General features: G+C 37.9%; 1 protein-coding gene across 6 annotated transcripts in view; it reads right to left on the reverse strand.

The window, feature by feature from the left end:
* Positions 1–397: 397 nt before the first annotated feature.
* Positions 398–20,322, reverse strand: part of Pde1c (phosphodiesterase 1C) — a 576,741-nt gene continuing 556,816 nt past the window's right edge. For 3 of the 6 annotated variants that reach the window (XM_010628348.2, XM_033757619.1, XM_010628349.2), the window contains one exon: positions 398–2,459. In XM_010628348.2, coding sequence (XP_010626650.1) covers positions 2,290–2,459 — 170 coding nt within the window. In that variant the 3' untranslated portion in view covers positions 398–2,289. Of the gene's footprint in view, positions 2,460–13,502; positions 15,077–20,322 lie in introns of those variants that run through there. The other 3 variants (XM_010628343.2, XM_033757620.1, XM_010628342.2) reach the window with 3 other exon arrangements.

Genomic DNA, 20,322 nt, shown 5'->3' on the forward strand with positions numbered 1-20,322 from the left:
ACCCTATTCTGTGGTTACTCAAATTAACAAATTAATTTAGGGGCTGGGGATTTAGCTCAGTGGTTCCGCTGCCTGCCTCCCAAGCGCAAAGACCTGAGTTCGATCACTGGTATCAAAAAAAATTAATTTGTTGGATCCCTAGAGAAGAGTTATTTTTAAAAAGCTATTACCTGTACAATCATGACACAATTTGAAAAGGGTAAGTTATACTATTCACCTTGACAATATATTCAGGGCTGAACGGTGACAAACTTTGGGGGATTTCTAACTTTTAAAAATTAATGCCAGAATGTCAAAGAAGAAAAAGATGACTCACACACAAGAATATCCTTTAAAAGCATCTTTTATTTGCTGTAGGAATATAATCTGCATTTCTATACAATTCATCATGCAAAAACATGGTAGTAATTTTACAAGCAGTGCAGAATCTCAACGTCTGTACATTTGCTTAACTAAAATATTGGCAAATTTTGAAAAATAACATCTTGGGAGAAGGGAATACCAAAGAAACTCTCTTCTCCAGAAACTTGGCTTCTAACATCTAGGAGCACAATTAAGAAAGCACAGCCAGAGTGAAGTCTGAATCTAAGGCTGGAGGTGTTGAGCGTGAGATAAAAAAACATCCAGGAAGCCCCCTCATTGGGTATCTAAATGGCTCTGTGCAGCCAGCACTAAAAAACATCTGTGTACAAACAGGTAGGAGTCACCTGTTCACTTACCCTAATCTAGGTAACTAGAAACTACTGGCCTTCAGAAGGCTGTCCCTGCCCAGACACGAGGCAGGGAGCTAAGAAATGAAATGAAAATCATCGTGATTTTCTGTTTGTGCAGCAATTATATTTCCCTGCAACACCATCATAATGCATATTTTGAGTAAATTGCTTAGCAGCACAATTGTCACTAAATTTGAGGTGGCTCAGCTGGGATAACTGCAGTTTACTGGAAATGAATTATGGAGAATGAGAGAAGGAGACAGCAAACCTTACACAGGCAAGTCCGAAAGGTGGTGGCCATCAGGACAGCTCCTTCTTCGTGGGACTTTCCTGGAAAGTTTGTTCTGAATATGGGATGCTTTTAACTACTTCTGTTGTACACCTACTGTTTGCAGGTTTTGCCAATAGACCAAGGGCCTTCAACTAGTTATGCATTACAGGCTGCAGCTCAAACCTGAAAGCTGTCTCTGGCCTTGAGCATTTTCTTGCCAGTTCTGTGATTTTTATCCTAAAGTAAAAGCTCTAGTGAGAGACACAGAAAAGCTAAAAGTGTCACTATGAAGTGAAGTGAGTTTCAAAGCCTTTTGTCCCATCAAAAGCAACTGGTATCCAAAAGGGTTTCTGTTATGTGGCTTATTGGAAAGATCATCTGTAAAGGAGTATCTAGACTTACAGAGAAAAATCTGGAAATAAGAAATTAAAACTAGATTCATCATTTTATAACCTCCTGACCCAGGATCCCAGAACCGAGGCCAACATGCCTTGTGGTGAATCTCAAACCTGAAGTCTTTAAAACATGGGTAGCCCATTGATTTCTAGCATCTTCTGCTATGGCAGAAATAAAAATTAGAAGAAAACTAAGCCAAATAAATCTCCTGAAGTTCTTTAAAATACACTAAGGTTATTGGTTATGACACTTGGTTAGAAGTCAAAAATGTCTTTTTTTTCTTTAACTGGGAATTACTTTGTAAGCCTGAACTCTGAAATATCCATGAACCAAGAATTCATAGTTCTCTTTTCCCAATAAGATTGTTATATTCAGAACCAAAACTTTAGTTTTGAATACATTTACTTTGAAAGCAACATATTTACTTGAATTTTAAGTAAGTGTATTTAAATTCTAAATAAGTGTATGTAAATTGGAAAAGATGTTTTTAAAGTAAATTTTTAAAATATAGTGATTAATAAAACAGTGTCACTACTAGGGTAAGTCTACTTAGAGATTTTTTAAAATGCCAAGAGGGGTGGGGGTTGTTTTCTCTGAGCAGACTGTCTTATTTTAATTTTGGTCCAACCTAAACTTTGAAAGACCTATATAATAAGCCACAGGAAACAAATACTTTTACTAGTTTGTTGTTGGAATCCAGACTGATGTCAAAATCCAGTGATTGCTAAGTCTATAAGAGAAAAGGTGGGGGTGGGGGGAATTATCACATAGCTTTCATCTTGGAGTCAAATATGTTAGTAGCAGCTCCGAAGACCTCCATGGGCAGGGAGGGGCATATTGCTGTGGCTGTTGAGCGCTGACAGGCTGACAGGCGGACCCTCCTTCACTCTTTTGCTTCTTCCCTTTGACCTATTTTCTGTTCCAGTTATGTGAGATGTTCTGAATCTTTTTCATTTTGATCCTCTGATCCAGCATCTTGTACCTTGCAGGATGCTCATCAGTTTTCTTTGGAACCAAAGGTGCATAGGAGCTAGATGCGTAAGCAGGGCGTTTAAAATGACGCAAAGGAGGCTTGATAACTGGAAGCCACAGAAAGGAAGACAGAGAACCATTAGCTTCACCGATGAAATGACATTACCTACATATTGTGGCCGACTTTTCTTGACTTGCTTTTTTTCCCCCTTCAAGTCAGAAAACAAACAGGGTTGGATTCTTACTGGGAAGCTTACTGCATACATATAAAACAAATTATCAACTTGATCACTGACTAAATAAAGACAAGAAATCCCTAGAGTAGACATGGATGATCCCAGGGCATAAACAGTCTTTGATGATGAATGGCTGGATTAAGAAAGTGAGAGGGCACCTTAGGATCATTTTGGGAAACAACAAAGGAAATAAGGTGGACAGAGCAATATCACTGACAACATTTAGCTAGGGCTAGAAAGTGATGTTGTATTAAAAATTAATTATCAACTGACAGTTGATTAAAAATAAATCCTAGAAAATATTTTCAAATTCATATAAAGGTCTTATATTCAAAGTATAAAAGGAATTCTTAAAACTGAACAAAAGAAACCAATTGAAAAATGGGCGAAAGATCTGAACAGACTTCTCACCAGAGAAGATATGTACATGTCAAATAAGGACAGAAAAGATGCTGAAGTTTTTATTACTAAGAAGTTGCAAGGTGAAATGACAGTGATATTCGACTTCATACTCCTTTGCAAAGGTAAAATCCAATGACAATGGCAACTGCTGGCAAGGATCTAAAGTAGTAACAGTGAACCTGTTAAAAGACATAGTGCAGGGGCCAGGGATTTAGCTCAGTTCTTCTGCCACTTGCCTGGCAAGCAAAAGGTCCCAAGTTCCATCCCCAGTACAAAATGGGGGGTGGTGGTGCACAAACTATGCCCGAAACCCACTTATGTATCAGCAATTAAACATGAATTCTGACATTTTAGTTTAGAAAAAACAACTGTGGTCAGTTTCTGGAGCGACCTGCCTCACTCTGGGACAGAGAGGGCTCTGCATGCCCACTTGCAGCACACGTGCCATCGGTTTGCCACCACTGATCTCGAGCAAAAAGAACCCCCCACTTTGTACCAAGCACAGTGGCACACCACTTTGGAAAATAGTTTTTGACAGTTTCTTATGAAGCTAGACAATCTTACCATATAATGTAACAATAACCCAATGGTGTGAAAACACTGTACACATAAAAACTTGCAAATGAATTTTTATTCATAAGTACCCCAAACTGGAAACTACCAAGATGTTCTTCAGTAGGTTAATGGATAAATAAATTGTAGTACACCCATACAATGGAAACTTATTTAATAATAAAAAAATTAAATTATCAAACCAAAGAGATGGATGAATCCTAAATACATATTTTAAATGAAAGTAATCAGTGCGAAAAGGCGACATACCATATAATTCCATTTATATGATGCTCTTAAAAGGACAAAAAACTATAAAGATGATTAAAAGAGCAGTGAGTGTCAGAGGATTGGAGAGAGGGTTGATTAGGTGAAGCAGGGCAGTGAAAATGTTACATATGCTATTATGACACAGGTCGATAAATGACTGTATGAAGTTGTCAAAGCCCATAGAACTTTACGGCACAAGGAATGATCCGTAATGTGTGAAAATTAAAGAAAAAAAAGTAGGAGGCCAGGGAAATCCCAGAATGGAACACAAAATACAGAAAATCGATGTGATTGCATTGCAAATGTAAGAAACAAATTCACTGAAGAGGACGGAAAGTAAGATGCTAACCCTAGTCCCTCTGGATATGAGCTGAAATCTGTTTTTTTTTTAAAAAAACCAAACCAAAAGCCAAAAAAAGGCATACACATGCACTGTATTTTAGTTGACAAAATTGTTTCTTTTATAGGTATAGGTTGAGAATTCTAACACAACTCTATGTATATCTGGAATTGAACAATCATAAAAAGTGGAGAGCAAGTGGAAAGAAATATTGGTATGGGAATTTAAAAATAAAGGAGAAGGCTAGAATGATCCCTCTAGTAATGGACTGGACTTGGGTCATCAATGTATATCCATCTGTAGCTTAACAGAGACACAGATTTTATAGATACACTCATTTACCTGGGTTAGGATACCATATATATTTTCTTGTTTTATCAGGTAACAGGGACTAGAGCAATGAAGTAATAAAGACCTAAAAGCCTGAGCAGCACCTAGTGTGTAGATACGGACTTCTGAAATAGTCTCCAGTGAAATGAGGCAAGGATCCGAGGAGCAATTGTAGGGCCAGGGAACAAAATACACAAGATACACTTAAGAGTATGCTATAGAACCCTAAATTTAAAAAGCGCTGGAAAACTAGCAAACAATAAGAGACAAAGGAGTTCCAAATGAAATATCTAGCAAAATGCCAAAGTTGAAATAACTTGAGCAACAGATGAATAACAGCTTCAGAGTACAAACCAAAATACAGGAATAAGTGATTGAAAAAGTAAATAATTGTGAAAATAGATCTATACAAATTTACAAATAATTGATATAAATATATTACTTTTGAGTAGGAAGACACTATAATCTGGGCTGGACATAATAACATTTTGTAGAGTATAAGTCTAGAAAGGGGACAAGAGCACAGTTCCATAGTAAAGAAATCTAATAAGTATAACCTTTCCCAGAAGATCAAAGTTGACAAAATATCAGTAAGTCACGTCGGCAGTAAGCACCCTTGTTATTATGTGATTCAAGTTAGTACTTTGTGATAAAAAGAGAAATTTACCAGTGGTTTCCCTCCAAAAACTATATGACCCCATTCTAATAATGAGAAAATAGAGAAATCTGAGAAACAGAGCCAAAAAGCCTACTGGAGACTTGGTGACGACACGTACTGTGTCATCCTGGATAGGATTTTGGCACAGCAAAATGACACGAGGTGACAACAGAGCAAGTGTGAGTGAAACATGGGCTTCAGATACTAAAAACAAGTAATTGCGTACATCATCTAACCTGCAGTCCTGTAAAGAAGGTAAAGTACTGATTAGTTCTTCCTCCCTCCTTCTTCTTTCTGCTCCTAGCTGTCATGCATGACTCCTTGGTTCCGCTCAGAAGTGTTTGGTAAGTGAGTAAAGGCTACAAACCAGCCAAGTGAATTATCATCAGAATCAAAATAGGTATAATAACTAGATAAACCTGTCAAGCACGGGAAAAGAGCTGGCACTGAGCACTGCTGGGACACCAGCTCTCACCCTCACCTACAGAGCCAGCAAAGGAGGATATGAAGGTGGGTTGGCTTGCAGGCTCAAGACTGAGGACACATATGTTAAGTCACTGAGGCCTCTCTTGTGAAAAACTTGCCAGCAACTCAGGAATAGGGAAACACATGATGTTTATGAAGAGGCAGATTTTTTTTTTTTTTTTTTTTTTTTTTTGGTACCGGGGATTGAACTCGGGTCCTTGTGCTTACAAGGCAGGCCACCAAACCACTGAGCTAAATCCCCAGCCCCAGAGGAAGATAATTAAATGGAACTAAAATGTACAATCACCAGGAATAGATTAGATCCTGGTATATTCTTAAAATATATTTGTGGCATCGGTATTATGAGATTATGCAGACATTTACTAACACAAATAGAGGTTCATGTAATATTCTAATACAAAACGGAATATAATCTAACCCCAGGGCTATAAAATATATTCATATGTGTAGAAAAATCTGGAAGAAAAACATTTAAATCAAAGCAGTGGTCATCTCTGAGTAGCATGATTCTGGCTATTTTATTTTGCTTTTGGTTGTTTATGCTTTCTAATTTTTCTGTGATCAGGCTCTAGTGGGATTACTCTTTAGAAAGAAGATATATCACACAGAGCTTCTTCTACAGAATCACATATTAGAGCTAGTCTACAGAAGCACACCTAATGGAAAATCAGTTAAGCTGACTTCTCTGGGGGGTTTTGTGCTGGACATCTCAGAAAGCCCACAGCTGAGTATACTTTTTACAGTCTACAGATTTATATTTATTCCTAAACTTCTTAGGCACTCACTGTATGCTGGTGATGTGAAATCCTCCCTTCACAGGGCTTTCATTCTGGTAATACCCTCTGAAACTTCTAACTCACAGGAGAAAACATGTCCAGGTATAATACTATTACAGAAACAAGCACATTAATGACCACACTAACTTTGCCTTTTGTGTTATCCTAACAAAGCAGAGTGTCAGTAAATGGCCTTGTTGTGACACAATATTCTTCTATAAAAACATAAAGGAACAGAAGTACTTTTAAGAGCTCTTAGTGCTTAATTTTGTGTCTTACGGTAAATAAAGGAATTATGGCACCAAACACCCAGGAACAAATAGCAAAACAGTCCTGCTACCCTGGAGAAAGGAGCAGAGACAGGAGAGGGCTTCAAATGAAAAGCTAACAGTGGAAAGGTCTGGGCTGATTTGTGGCTCTTCAAGCCACAAACTCTCTCCATATTCATTCTATTTTCACGACTCAGCATGAACCCAGCCAAAGTATTATTGAATTTCCCACTTCTCAGCATGAAGAAACATTTAACATTTGCTGGAATTCTGATTGTCAGAACAAAAACTCTCCTTGCCACCAGAGTCCCTGCAAATGGAGTTGAACCTGCTGATAGAGACTGACTCCCGACTGAGACTGTGGAAATACTTATATGTATGTCGTTACCAACACTCAAAGTGTGGGGAAAAGGGAATTTCATACAGTGCTGTTTTGTACGCACTCATCACCTTTCCCCTCTGCAGGGAACTGTGATGTAAGGACAGAATACAAAAGCAGAGCCAGTCATGAGGCACCATCTTGAATTTAGTGTGGACTTGTGGGGTAATGAGATGGCCTCTTGAGGGCAATTTTATTCATCTTTTGGCTATTCTTGAGGTATTCGAGGGGGTCTGACCCTCTCCCTCCTTTCTATATCTGGGTACTTCCCCTACCTGGATCCACTAATAGTACAACCTTCTTCCCTTGGTGGAGAAATGAACAGGAAACAGAATCCCACTCACCCATATGTATGGTCAGTAGGTTGGACACTTCTTCCCCGTGGGGACACATTCCAAAAGTCTGCTCTCCTGAGTAATGTACTGGGAGAACACAACTTAATTAGCAAATAAAGACTTTGACAAAGGCACATGTCTTTGCACAAAGCCTGAATTTGGAAAAGTCATTATCTATATTATTTTCAAAAGTGCTTAGGAAAAGTTCAAGACAAAAACTGACACATCACCAGCTTTTGCTTTGCAATTATACAAAATGTTTGTTTTTCATGAAAGCAAATGTGCTTTTAGGAGGTTTAACCTTTGTTTAATTCTCATCTTTTCAGATAAACACCACTCTAAGATGTCTTTGACCTTTCTCCTCTTCCACTGCCACCATCAATCTATCTTTCGCTATCTCTCCCTCTCTCTCTCCCTCTCTCTCTCTCTCTCTCTCTCTCTCTCTCTCTCTCTCCACTTTTTTTCCTCTCAGAAAATTTTGCTGGTGGTCCCCCCACCTCCATGCTCCATGAGAAGGTATTAAGCACAAATTTTCTTCTTCAGCAAATAGATTCAGATTTATTCACATATCAAATTATAAAGCTGTTAGTTGGATTCACATATTAAAAAGGAAACATGTAGGTTTTGTTTGTTTGTTTGGTTTTGGTTTTTTGAGACAGGGTCTCACTTTATAGTTCAGGATTGCCCTGAACTCACTATGTAGCTCAGGCTGGCCCCAAACTGCTGGCAGCAAGCCTCCTGCCTCTGCCTCCCAAGTTGCTGGGATTACAGGTGTGAGCCACCATGCCCAGCTCATGTAGGGATTTTTAAAAGTTCCTTCTTCATTATTACTTTGATTATTTCAATATACTGTTACTTCAATACTGCAGTGAATATAACAGGAGTGATTGAACAAGGAAGAAATTCCTCAGCCAAATTTAACTGAATGAAAGTTAAAATAGAATCTTCATGGAAGTGACTTAAATAATAGTAACACGTATACGGAATTCCTCAGCACAGCCTAGAAAATGTAGTTTTTCTTAATTTTATTGACTACAAGGGCCTCTCCCTTTTTTATTAGGAGCATCTTATGGAGTGTTCCATAGAATTCACTTTCCAAAAAACTGGATTGATTATCAGTATAATAGCACACATCATAAGGCAGTGACTCAGTACACTCTAGGGTCTGAACTGAAAGAAGCCATTAACATTTGTCTAAACTTGGGTCTGGCCAATGACCGTGGGTGAGACTTGATACTCAGTTAAATTGGTCTCAGTTCATTCCGTCCATTGAGGAGCCCCACACCGCAGTGCAGAGCAGCATCTTCACACAGAAGACAAGTGAAGCATCTCCTCACACAGCAACACCCTGGTCTACACTGAGCTTCGGAATCAATTCTAACATTGGCAGCTTTTATTTTTTACGAAGGAAGCAGTGGATGTCTATTTTATATCCTTAAAAGATAATGCCATGACTTGGAAGAAAACACTTCCACATATCTATCTATATTTACACACACACACACACACACACACACACACACACACACACACAGAGAAAAAAATACATGAAACCAGCAAAATAAAAATAATTATTTATTTCCACTTAAATATTGTTTTACACAAAGAAAAAAATCTGCTTCTGTACAATGCCAGGTCTAAAATCAGAATCTATTTATGATGTCTGCTTGAAATTTCAGAGAAATTATAAAAATGTACAAATCATCGAGGAGATTGGAGCTGCATGGGATTGAAATATTATCATTAGCTTCATTAAGAATGAAACAGTAAAAGAATCAAACCTGTGATTTTCATTTCAGGAAATGCTCTGGTAAAATAACTGTAATACTTTATGTATAATATGTGAGGTATGATTGAAATAAATGGTGAATGTTTACATTTTAAAAATGTACTACTGTATAAGAAGACACATTGCCATTAATCCCCTTCGAAGTACTTTGCTTTTGCTTTGAACACGCTCATATCATCATTCTTGCTACATAGTGAAGCAGTTCTAGAAGTCCTCTTTCCCACGTATCTTTACGAAGTGTTACCAAAACTAAGGTGAATGCTATTACCAAGTGCCATCCAGGGGAAAGGCAGGCTTGTAAAAACTTGACACGTGTTCTCATCCACTTCATTTTCTGGATCTGGCACAGTGCAACTTCTGGCACTAATCCCAAAGTCAAAATGACCATGCAAGGTAAATGGTTTGAATAGATTGAAGAACCGAGGCAGCCATGACAGCGCCACTAACAGACACGAAAAGAGGATTTCCGGGATTGCTTCCAAAAGTGACAAGAATGATAGGATATATGTATTCAAATTGAGGGGACTATTCTGAGGAAAATTAATGGCAAAGTGTTTTATTACTGTAATAAATTTTTAAAAAATTTTAACATTCACCCTATTTTTCATTTATATCTCATACCAACTGTCCTAGGCACAAAGTTAAGAATTCAACACAAATTACCCTATAATCCTCTCTACTTGCCTGGACACTAGCACTGTTATCCTTCCCTTCCTGGGTGAGGAAACAAAGGCTTACATAGCTTAAAGTGACTCACAAAAGTTTGCACAGCTAAGATAAAGGAAGTGTGGACTCTTGATCCACAACCAAGTGGTAGGACTTCAGATACTTTCCTCTCTTATTTAAAATGACTTTGGCTCAAAATTCAGTTTTAACAACTGCCATAGCAGGTTAAAAGAGTCAAATTAAAATTGAACTTCATTTATACCGGTACTATAACTAAATACCTGTGTCACATGCTGGATTCTTGTGTACATGTGTTGGTCACTAAAATTATGATTTCCCTGAAACAAACATACATAATCTTAATTTGGTACATGGTAACATTTCACAAAGGAACTACATAAAGGTCCTGGTTTAAAAGTTCATTAAATAACTGCTTTCATCTCTTTTCTCACTTACGCAGTTTGGAAGGTTAGCAGGGATGACTGCCATCAAGAAATCAACCAATAACAAATATTGGCGGGGTTGTGGGGAGAAAGGAACCCTTCTCCATTGTTGGTGACAGTGCAGACTGGTGCAACCACTGTGGATATCAATATGGAGATACCTCAAAGAGCTGGGACTAGAGGTTCCATTTGACCCAGCCATCCCTCTGCTGGGTATCTTTCTAAAAGAATGAAAAGAATCATACCACAGTGATATATGTGCACCTATGTTTATAGCGGCACAGTTTGTAATAGCTAAAACTTGGAAACAGCCCATTTGCCCATCAGTTGAAGACTGGATAAAGAAGATGTGGTTTTTCTACAAAATGGAGTACTACTCAGCCATAAGAATGAGAAACTATTCATAGGAAAATGGATGCATATTGAGGCCATACTCTTTAAGTGAAATAAATAAGACACACATATGTAAATACCAAACAGTTTCTCTGGTGTGAAAAACTTAAAGTGTAAAATGTATAACTGTATACAAACTGTATAACTGATAATGTGAAATAGGAAGAAAAAGGCTAAAGGTATAGGGAAGTGGGAAGAGTAAGGGAAAGGAAATAAGGGACAAGAAAAAATACGAGAAAAGGAAAAAATGGAAACGAAGTCTTTGTAAATAGAGGAGGTTGGAGCGGGGAGAAGGGAGGGCAGGAGTATGGGGAAAAAATGAGAACCAAGACCTGTCATGTAAGGGTACAAGATCCCAGTGATGAATATAACTGTACTGTGTATTTAAAAAGTACCAATAAACTCAGTAAGATTGAGGGGGGAAAAAAAGTCTAGTTCACTAGAAACAAGCAATCAAGCCAGGCAAGCTACAACACCTCAGGTGAGACTGACATTTGGTAGTTCTCAACCCTCGGTGCAGATAAGAGCCATGTGGAGAGCTTTGAAAACAGCTGTTGCTCAAGCTGTAGCTCAGATCACTTAGTGCATAATCTGTAAGGGGGAACTGAGCCTCTGGAGATTTACAACTCCATTATGCTGGAGAATTACTGTCTTATCTCTCCAGTCTTCCCATTACTTATCTCACTTGTAGCTCCTCACTAACTTTGGAAGGTGGCCAGATTCAGATCTGGCTAGTCCCTGTTTGACTTGGGCACTACACTTTAGTTTCCCATATTTAATAATGAAGTTGATACTCACTTCAGAGGGCCATGGTGAGAATGAAGAGAAACCAGGTATGTTACAGCAGAGCACAGCACTGAGTAGTGGGGGCTCACTTGGAATCAGTTCTACACCTTTCGCGAATTGAAGACCCTACATTTCTGTCATTATCTGGAAGACTCATAATTGTCAGGAAAATTCAGTAGGAGATTCTTTTCCAAATTGTGAATTCATTCCTCTCCCCAAGACACAAAACCATTATAGTGAAGGTAAGCTGGTAGGAGTCCTTTCCTTTTGCAAAAATACATTTAGCAACATTAAACCAACCAGAAAATTACTCTCAACCATGCACATTAGATGTCCTGTTGTCTAAGATGGTGGTCTAGTCTTAAACTATTCAAGGTGTACCTTATATTAAAAACTAGCATGATTAAACTCATTATCTCCATTTTTAAAGACTGGCTCTCCAAGGACTTTAAGTCACGAAAATGAGAAGGCTCAATTATCCATGGCTTCCTTTTTTTTTTTTTTTTTTCACCTCACAGAGAAAAGTGTACAGAGGACAGGAAGCCTGCAGTCTTAGAAGCAATCCCACAGGAGCTAAGTTGATCCTGCCTGAACCAAACCACTACCAATCTGGTATGGAAAGATCACAGACCAGCATTTTCCAGGTCCCTAATAGAACATCTGTCTAAGGGTACAGATAAGCCACAGTTTTTCTGCCCTCCCCCCAACTTGAAGCTGTCTGGTTCTCAAAGCAAATGTACCATCAGATCACTTGGAAAACTTTAAAAAGAACTAATGCCCAAATCCTAACTCTTAGTCTCAGAAGTCATTATTTTGGAATGGAACACAAGTATGAGTATGTTTGTAATGCTCAGTGATCCTAATATATAACCAGGGTTAATAACCACTGAATGGACTCCATTTGTTTTATGAAGAAGTCAGCTATGGTATGGTCACGCACCAAATAATGTTTTTGTCCAATGACAAACCTATAGCATGGTTCATCCTACACAGTCAAGGTGTACAGTAGGCTATACCACCAAGTTTTTTGAACATACACTATATGATGTTTGTTCTACAACAAATTCAACTAATGCCACATTCCTCTGGATGTATCTCCATTGTGAAGTGACTTATGACTGTACTTAGCATGCTTCGCACAGTTGATTGGGTCTGTTCAGTACATAGAGACATTCTCTCATCCCTACTGGCTGGTTAGTACTTACTGATTCCTGGACATGAGTTAAGATCTGTGACAAAAATACAAACCCAAGAAAGTCTCCTTTTGGAAGACTATTATAAGAGGAGCACAGGATTGGGCCCACACAGAATGGAACTAAGTTATACTTATGAGATCCTAAGAATATCATTAATCCATTCTGGCACTTGAGATTTTATTTTCTTTTTTCCTTTTGTAAAATGGGAACAACAGTAACTTGCACATTTTCTGTGAGGATTTTGAAGGGGATATAAGGAAGAAAATGTTTATGCAGTTCTTTGTATACTGTGCAATATGGAGCAGGAATTTGCTATACGGTGAACATTATTCCATAGCACAGGAAGATGAAAGGTCATTCTTGGTGCTTTCTGACAGGACCCCTTTCTGGTGGTTCCTCTTATGGCAGTATAGGAAAGTCATCTAATTACTCAGGATTGGATTTCACAACATCGAAGATCTCACCACACAATGAAAAAATTAACTTAATGAATTTATTTGTATTTGTCAGAAAACACACTACTTTGACTCACAAAAGAAAAATTATCGAAAATGTACATCTGTGGGAAAAATATATATATATATATTTGTCCACTACTCAAGGGAACGATGTTGCTGAAACCAAGCACCATTCTAAGGAAAGCAAAAATATCTAACCCACACTTTGAACTATTTAACAGGTGGCGGAACCACTGAGCTAAATCCCTGGCGCTAGCCTCTTGAATTCTAATCTTCATGTATTAGCAAATAGCAGGGAAATTAGAAAAATAACATGAACACTTCTGATTCTTTATATTCTTTTCTTTTTTTTCTTTCTTTTTTTTGGTATCAGGGATTGAACTCGGGTCCTTGCGCTTGCAAGGCAGGCCACCGAACTGCTGAGCTAAATCCCCGGCCCTATATTCTTTTCACTTATTGTGATGAAGCTTAATAATTCTTTGAATCTCTTTCATTAGAAGCCACTTCAGAGCAGATGGTATTTTAGATAGTTCTTTGTGCTTTATGTTTTGTACAATTTAGTCCTTCATATCAACTTCCTGAGGACTGCGAGAGTGTATGCACACTTGTATCTCCAGAACTCAGTCACAGTACAGATAACGGTTGGTGCTGAGAAATACTTAAATGAATGAATGAACTACTTTTCATCACACTTAGTAATCTTCATAAATTTTCCACTTAAAAGAAGCAGTAATTCCTTTTAATATATACCATCTGGCACAGTTGTGAGAGTGTACAGAAGTTAATAGTTTTGCTTTGCTTCTGCAAAGTCTTGATGTCCAGATTTGTTTCCCATGTTTGTTTAAGAAGAATGCCAGGAATTCCCTTTCTTTCACACGTTTCAAGTTTGGGGCCTGAGCAAACCTTTATTTTATACAGATGCTACAGTCTCGGCTCATTTCTCCCGTTCTGACTATGATATGGAGAGGCATGGAGGAATAGTTTTCAAGCCCTCCTCCCCCTGAAAAAACTGGTGAAAGGAGAGAAGCAGTTAGGTTAAGGCTGGAAAATAAACTCATTCAAAACAATGGTTACCTATCAAATGCCCTGTGATAAAAAAAAAGACCAACAACCTCCTTTAAGGAGCTGATTGTTTTTTACTTCATTACTTGCTTCCATTTTGTTTGCCCTAACATGCACAGTGCATGATTTATGGTGCTTCAGTGGTAAAAAATGTTTTGGAGATTATGCAAACTAAGTCCTTTGCTTAATTTTTCTCATCAGTATGTGTCCTTTGCCCACACTAACAGAGACCAACTTCAAAAGAGGCCTATAAATATAAATTTCTTCAGGGTGAAGCAGTTCTGAAGTGTTAAATCAAGGCATAAAAACAGGCTTTGATTCAGTCCATAAGTGACAACTGCCATCATTCATACTGAACTCAAGGTGAAATACAGCTGCAAAGAAGTCATTCAAGTCTCCACTTGAAATACACTGTGAGGTTCCTTAACACCCCAGCTCTGCTTGAAATTGGTAAATGGGGAACCGATATAATTCTCAGACAGAACAGAAGCATGAAAAGGGTAGTTACAAGTGATGACTATTTAGCATCAGTCTTTACTCACTGGAGATAAATTTTACAGACTTACCACCTGCTAATCACCGGAAAGCTATTTATGTTTGTGCCTCAGTTTCTGATCTGTAAAATAATAGCATCTTCCTTAAATAATAGAGAGGATTTAATATGTATTAAGAGCCTAGCAATGTCCCTCATGTTTGGGGGTATGCAAGACATGTACTTGATAAAAACCGGCATTAGAATGGAAGTCACCATTTTTCAAATTAAGTACCCATAACTTACAATACATGTAATTTTTGTCTTGGTAAAAGAAACATAAGCATTCTAAAATGTCTTCAGACCTCAGAGATGGTCAGGTCTCTTCCAAGGAAGCTTCTGGATGGATGTTTTATCCGTAGTCCCCTAAAACAGGACACACAACAATGTCATTGTAAGCCAGCTGGCATCTGACACACAAAATCTATAGCAGGCAATGGAGCTTGAAGCAGAGCTGCAACTACTGCCAAGACTACTGTGCACCAGCAGCTGCACGCAGGGAGGAGCGACTGGCTGTATCTGCATCAGTGAAGCACTATGGTACTGTACCTTCTTATCTTCGATAACTTCAGCCATTGAGGCCCCCTGGAATCTGCTCAGAAGTGAGTAATTGACTAGTCTGGATCACTAGCGGTCAAGACTGTTAGTGATGGTGAAGCTCTGTGCAACTCTTCCAGCCAGAGCTAACACTGCCCCAGCTCTCCTCACGGATGGCCACACCCGTGGAGCTTGAGTGGATTCACAAATCCCATAGGGCAATAGATGAAGGTGGCTCTAGAAAAAAATAGCTGCAGGTGCTATTACTTCTCCATACAAGAATCACTTTGCTACAGACTTGCAAGGAGCCAAGGTGATGCCTCAGTTTCCAGCACTGGGGTTCCAGGATGACCCCTGAGATAATTTCAGAAACCACACAAGTAGGTTTTAAACAAAATGACCTCTGGTGGCTTCTGGATGTAGAGAAGTTCAACTTGCAGAACTTTCTTCATGCCCAATGCCCATCTCACCCAAGCAGTTAGAGACAGACTCTGTTAAATCATCAACACGAATGAAATCAAACTAAAATGGCAAAACAGCCATAAATTTTTCACTTAAAATTATTTAAGCATGCAGGAAAGAATAAATATTGACATAAAAATAATTGTATTCTTGATATGGTTTAATCAGACCAGAATGATTTTTGTATTACTCAAAAACACTTTTGAAGGATTAAATAACATAGGTAGGACTGAATTATCTGATTTTTTGCCTCTATGATCCATCTTTCTCTTTCCCAAAAAACTATCATGCAGAACTTCACATTTAGTGTTCATATATACATGTGTGTGTGTGTGTGTGTGTATGAATGTGATGATTATATTAGTACCTACAAGATAGCTAATATTTCTGCATGTTTTAATAAAGATCATGTAAATTATGCTACATATTATATATCTTGTTGCAATTTGCTTTACTTGCTCAACAGGTGTTGGTGGCACACACCTGTAATCCCAGCACTTGGGAGGCTGAGGCAGGAGGATCACTGTGAGTTCAAGACCAGACTGTGCTACATAGTAAGTTTCAGATCAGTCTCAACTACATAGGGAGACCCTGTCTCAAAAAAAAAAAAGAAAAAGAAAATAGAAAAGAACCATCAATAGGGGTATGATTAAATATCTTATGGCATGTTTGCATAAGGAATGTTGTATAAAGAACCAGTTTTATATTTTGTGTGTGATTTCTTTTGCAACATATTAGCAAACCTATTGAGTATTTTTTTAAAAAAACATGTCTCTTAGTATATGTGCTGCCGAAGTGAGCACAAAAAGCAAGTCTCTTAAAAGCAGAATGGAGCTGTATTTTGCTTTTCTTATCTGATTAGATCATCCCTGTATTTTAAGTGCAAATTCAAACCACTTGCAATTACAGCTATTTATTGATATTTTTGGAGTTGTTTTTTACCATCTACTATTGTTTTGTGTTTGTCATTCATTATCCTTTGCTGCTCTGTCTTCATTTCTGCCTTCTATTAGGTTGACGTATTTTCTTTGTTATCCATTTGTTGACTTAGAAGCTTGTTCTAGTCAGCTTATAGCTAACACAATGCCACAACTGGATAGCTTTTAAATAACAGAGATTTATTTCTCACAATGCTAAGACTGGGAGTCTCAAATCAGAGTATTAGAATGGTTGGGATCTGGTGGGCTTCTTGTACCTTCCCGTGATGGAAAGAGAACCAACTCATTCTCTGGGGCTTCTTTCAAAATAGCATAATCTCATTCATGAAGATTCTACCCTCATGACTTAATCATGCAAAATAATCATAATGGGGGTTAGATTTCAACATATGAATGGGGGGCCACATGCAGCTCATAACAATGCTATAGATCATACTTTCAGTACTTTATTGATGATTCTGTTTTAAAAAGTTACAAAATCACAAAGTTCTGACAAAAATGGATCTTAGCACTCCTTATCTCCATATTCTACTATACCTTTCTCCTCACACAGTTTTTTTGCTATTTTAATACAAAAGCTTATTAATGTTTCTATAGCCACTAATTGCTCAAATTTATTAACATGTCTTATTTACTCAAGTGCTTACCATTAATTCTCGTATTTCAGACATTTATTATTTGAGTCACTTTTCTTCTTTTTGAAGTATATCCCTTAATGCTTTTTTCAAAGTCAAGTTTATGAGTGGTAAATTATACAATCATACATCTGAAAATGTTTTTATTTTACCTTCACTCAAAACTAATACATTAGCTATTTTTGGTACTACACAGTAAGTCCCCAATGTAGTAACATTTGAGCTGTGATATGTCACAGATACCACAGGCCTCACATTATTAACACTCCTAGATGCAAACAAATCACAGAAGTAGCTCAAGTGGCTGCCAGACATTGTTACAGTTGCGCTGCTGTGCGGTTTCTGTACAGTATAATTGTGTACAGTACAGTTGAGGACTTGCTATTTTTGTGTGAGTGGTTTTTTTATGCTTTATACTGTTTATTTGTGTGAAAGTTGTGTAAGACTCACTTTGTTGAACTTACCAGTGAATCCCACTTACAAACACTGACCCTGAGCAGAATTCATTTGTAAGTTGGAAACATACTGTATACTGTTTCATTTTCCTCAGCACATGGAAAATGAGTTTTTATCACCTCTGATGTCTACTCTTGTCAATTCAAATTTTGCTGTCAGCTGATTACCAGTTGAGTACTTGCAACTTCTCTGACCATAACCAGTTTCTTTCAGTATGGAAGATTTATTTACCCTTGATGTAATTTTGGGAAATATCCTAATCACCAGCAATTTCTTGATGTATGTATTTGTTTTTATTTAGGTATGGAAACTGAGGTTCATTCTTCCATCTAAAAATATGAACTTTTCTTACTTTTGGAAAAATATCAGCTGGTTGCTGACGTATTGTTTTCCCACTACTTTCTCCCTCTCCTACTAGAATTCCTGAGAGATGTAGAGTCATTTGTCTTCAATGATCTTTCATTATTTGAGTTTTAATTCATATACCGCAAAAGTGATCTTTCTGAAGTATAACACTGAGGGGGTTTCAGTCTATTCCCCAAGTTGTGCAGCCTTTGTCACTATTCAGTTCCAGAGCATTTTCATCACCTTCAAAAGAAATCCCATACCTTTGAGAACTCACATACCCTAGTCCTCTTTCCCCAGGCTTTAATAATCATCAATCAACTTTCTGTCTCTATGAATTAGCCTACTCTGGATATTTTATACAAGTGGATTCATTTGACACATGGCTTTTCTTTAATCTCGCTTCCTGTGCTCATCAAAATGTTTTCAAGGTTTGTCCATGTTGTAGAATGCATCAGTGTTTCATTCATTTAGGATAGATTCATTCTTTGATAAAAATTTAGGTCATTTCTTTCTTTTTTTTTTTTTTTTGGTACTGGGGATCGAACTTGGCATCTTGCACTTGCAAGGCAGGTAAGGGCACCACTGAGCTAAATCCCCTGCCCAAATTTAGGTCATTTCTATGTTTGGGCTATTATGAATAATGCTGCAGTGGACACTTGCAACATTTTTGTGTACATACATTTTCAGTTCTCTTAGGTACATACCTGCAAATAAAAGTGCTGGTCCATATGATCATTCTGTATTTAAGTTTTTAAGGAGCTGGCAAATTTTCAAAATTGGTTATATTACCACTTAACAATGTGTAAAATTCCTAATTTCTCCACAGCCTTACCAACACTTGTTATTATCCACCTTTTTATTTTAGCTGTCCTACTGCATTTGAAGTAGGACCTCATTTTACTTTTGATTTGCATTTCCCTAACTTATTTTAGGTATCTTGTTACATTATTGGCTACTTTCAAATCCTTTTTGGAGAAGTAAGTATTCTAGTCCGTTGTCTACTTTTGAGTTGGGTTTGTTGTTGTTGGTTTAGATATTAACCCTTAATCAGATATATTATTTGCAAATATTTTCTCCCATTCTTTGGTTGCCTTTTCTCTTTGTTGGCAGCATCTTTTGATAAACAGGAGTTTTAGTTTTGATGATATCCAATTTATCTATCATTTCTTTAGTTGTATGTGAAATTGGGATATTGTGTGTTTTCTCTTGGCCTCGCCACTCTCACCCTAGCCTGTGTTTTCACCTAGTACCTTAAGTTTCTACATCTAAGCCAGGACTTACAATGACACTTTTGAATAATGCCACACAATCACATTGGGAATAGAGAAGATCCAATTTCAAAGTCAAATCACTGTCCTTTCAGTTCTCTGGGCCAACAACTTCCTTCATAATAAGCTGTAACTCCAGCAACTCACCAGCAGCCTATCCATTCCCTGACTTAGACTGTGTCCCTGAGCATTTTAAGTCTCTTTTGCTCGTGCCTGACACTCCACTTAGGAAGCAGAGCACTTATGTCCCTTGACTTCATTGCTGTGGATTCAGTCACATTTTGTTTTTGATCCCCGGAGCTGTTTGTCTCTAAAATGGGACATTGAGAAAATTTTTTAAAGTTTATTTCTCTGTCTTTCCCATCCTTACACAGGTTTGCAAGACAGGCAGGTGGTCAAAGAATGAACTTCAGTCGGGTGGTCAAAGAATGGCCATCACGACCAGAATTCACAATAGATGTTTTCGCATCTTAATGACTGGATTGTTTAGCTGGAAGCCAAATGGTTTGATTACAGGGGATCTGACATGTAGATGGCACTGAAGAAATCAACACTAAATTCCCAAAAGGTCCATTCAAGTGACTGTATAAGCAAAGGTTTTTAAAAGCTGCAATTTATAGGAGGTAGTTAGGAATTGTCTCTTATATAGCTGAGATATCAATGAATGGTCCTCAAGATGGAATTGTGAACAGGTGCTAGCCAGGCCTGGGGAGGGGCCATTGAGGCATCTGAGTGAAAGGGAAGCAATGTCTGTAGCTTCTGAGGTAGGGAGTAGAGATCTGGCCACTGTCATAAGTGAGGTGGAAGGTATCTACTAGACAAAGTACAGTTAGGATCGCTTGTGTTTGGAAAACTACCCATCAAAACCTATTGGCATGATGGGGATGGTCAGAACTTGGAGCCGATGATACCAATTTAGTCCAGTTTAGATTGCCAAACTAAAGCTTAAGACAAAGCCCTGAGACAGT

This window comes from Fukomys damarensis, unplaced genomic scaffold, assembly GCF_012274545.1.
Source record: "Fukomys damarensis isolate Sample0158 unplaced genomic scaffold, DMR_v1.0_HiC HiC_scaffold_4, whole genome shotgun sequence".
In the NCBI taxonomy this organism is placed as follows: domain Eukaryota; kingdom Metazoa; phylum Chordata; class Mammalia; order Rodentia; family Bathyergidae; genus Fukomys; species Fukomys damarensis.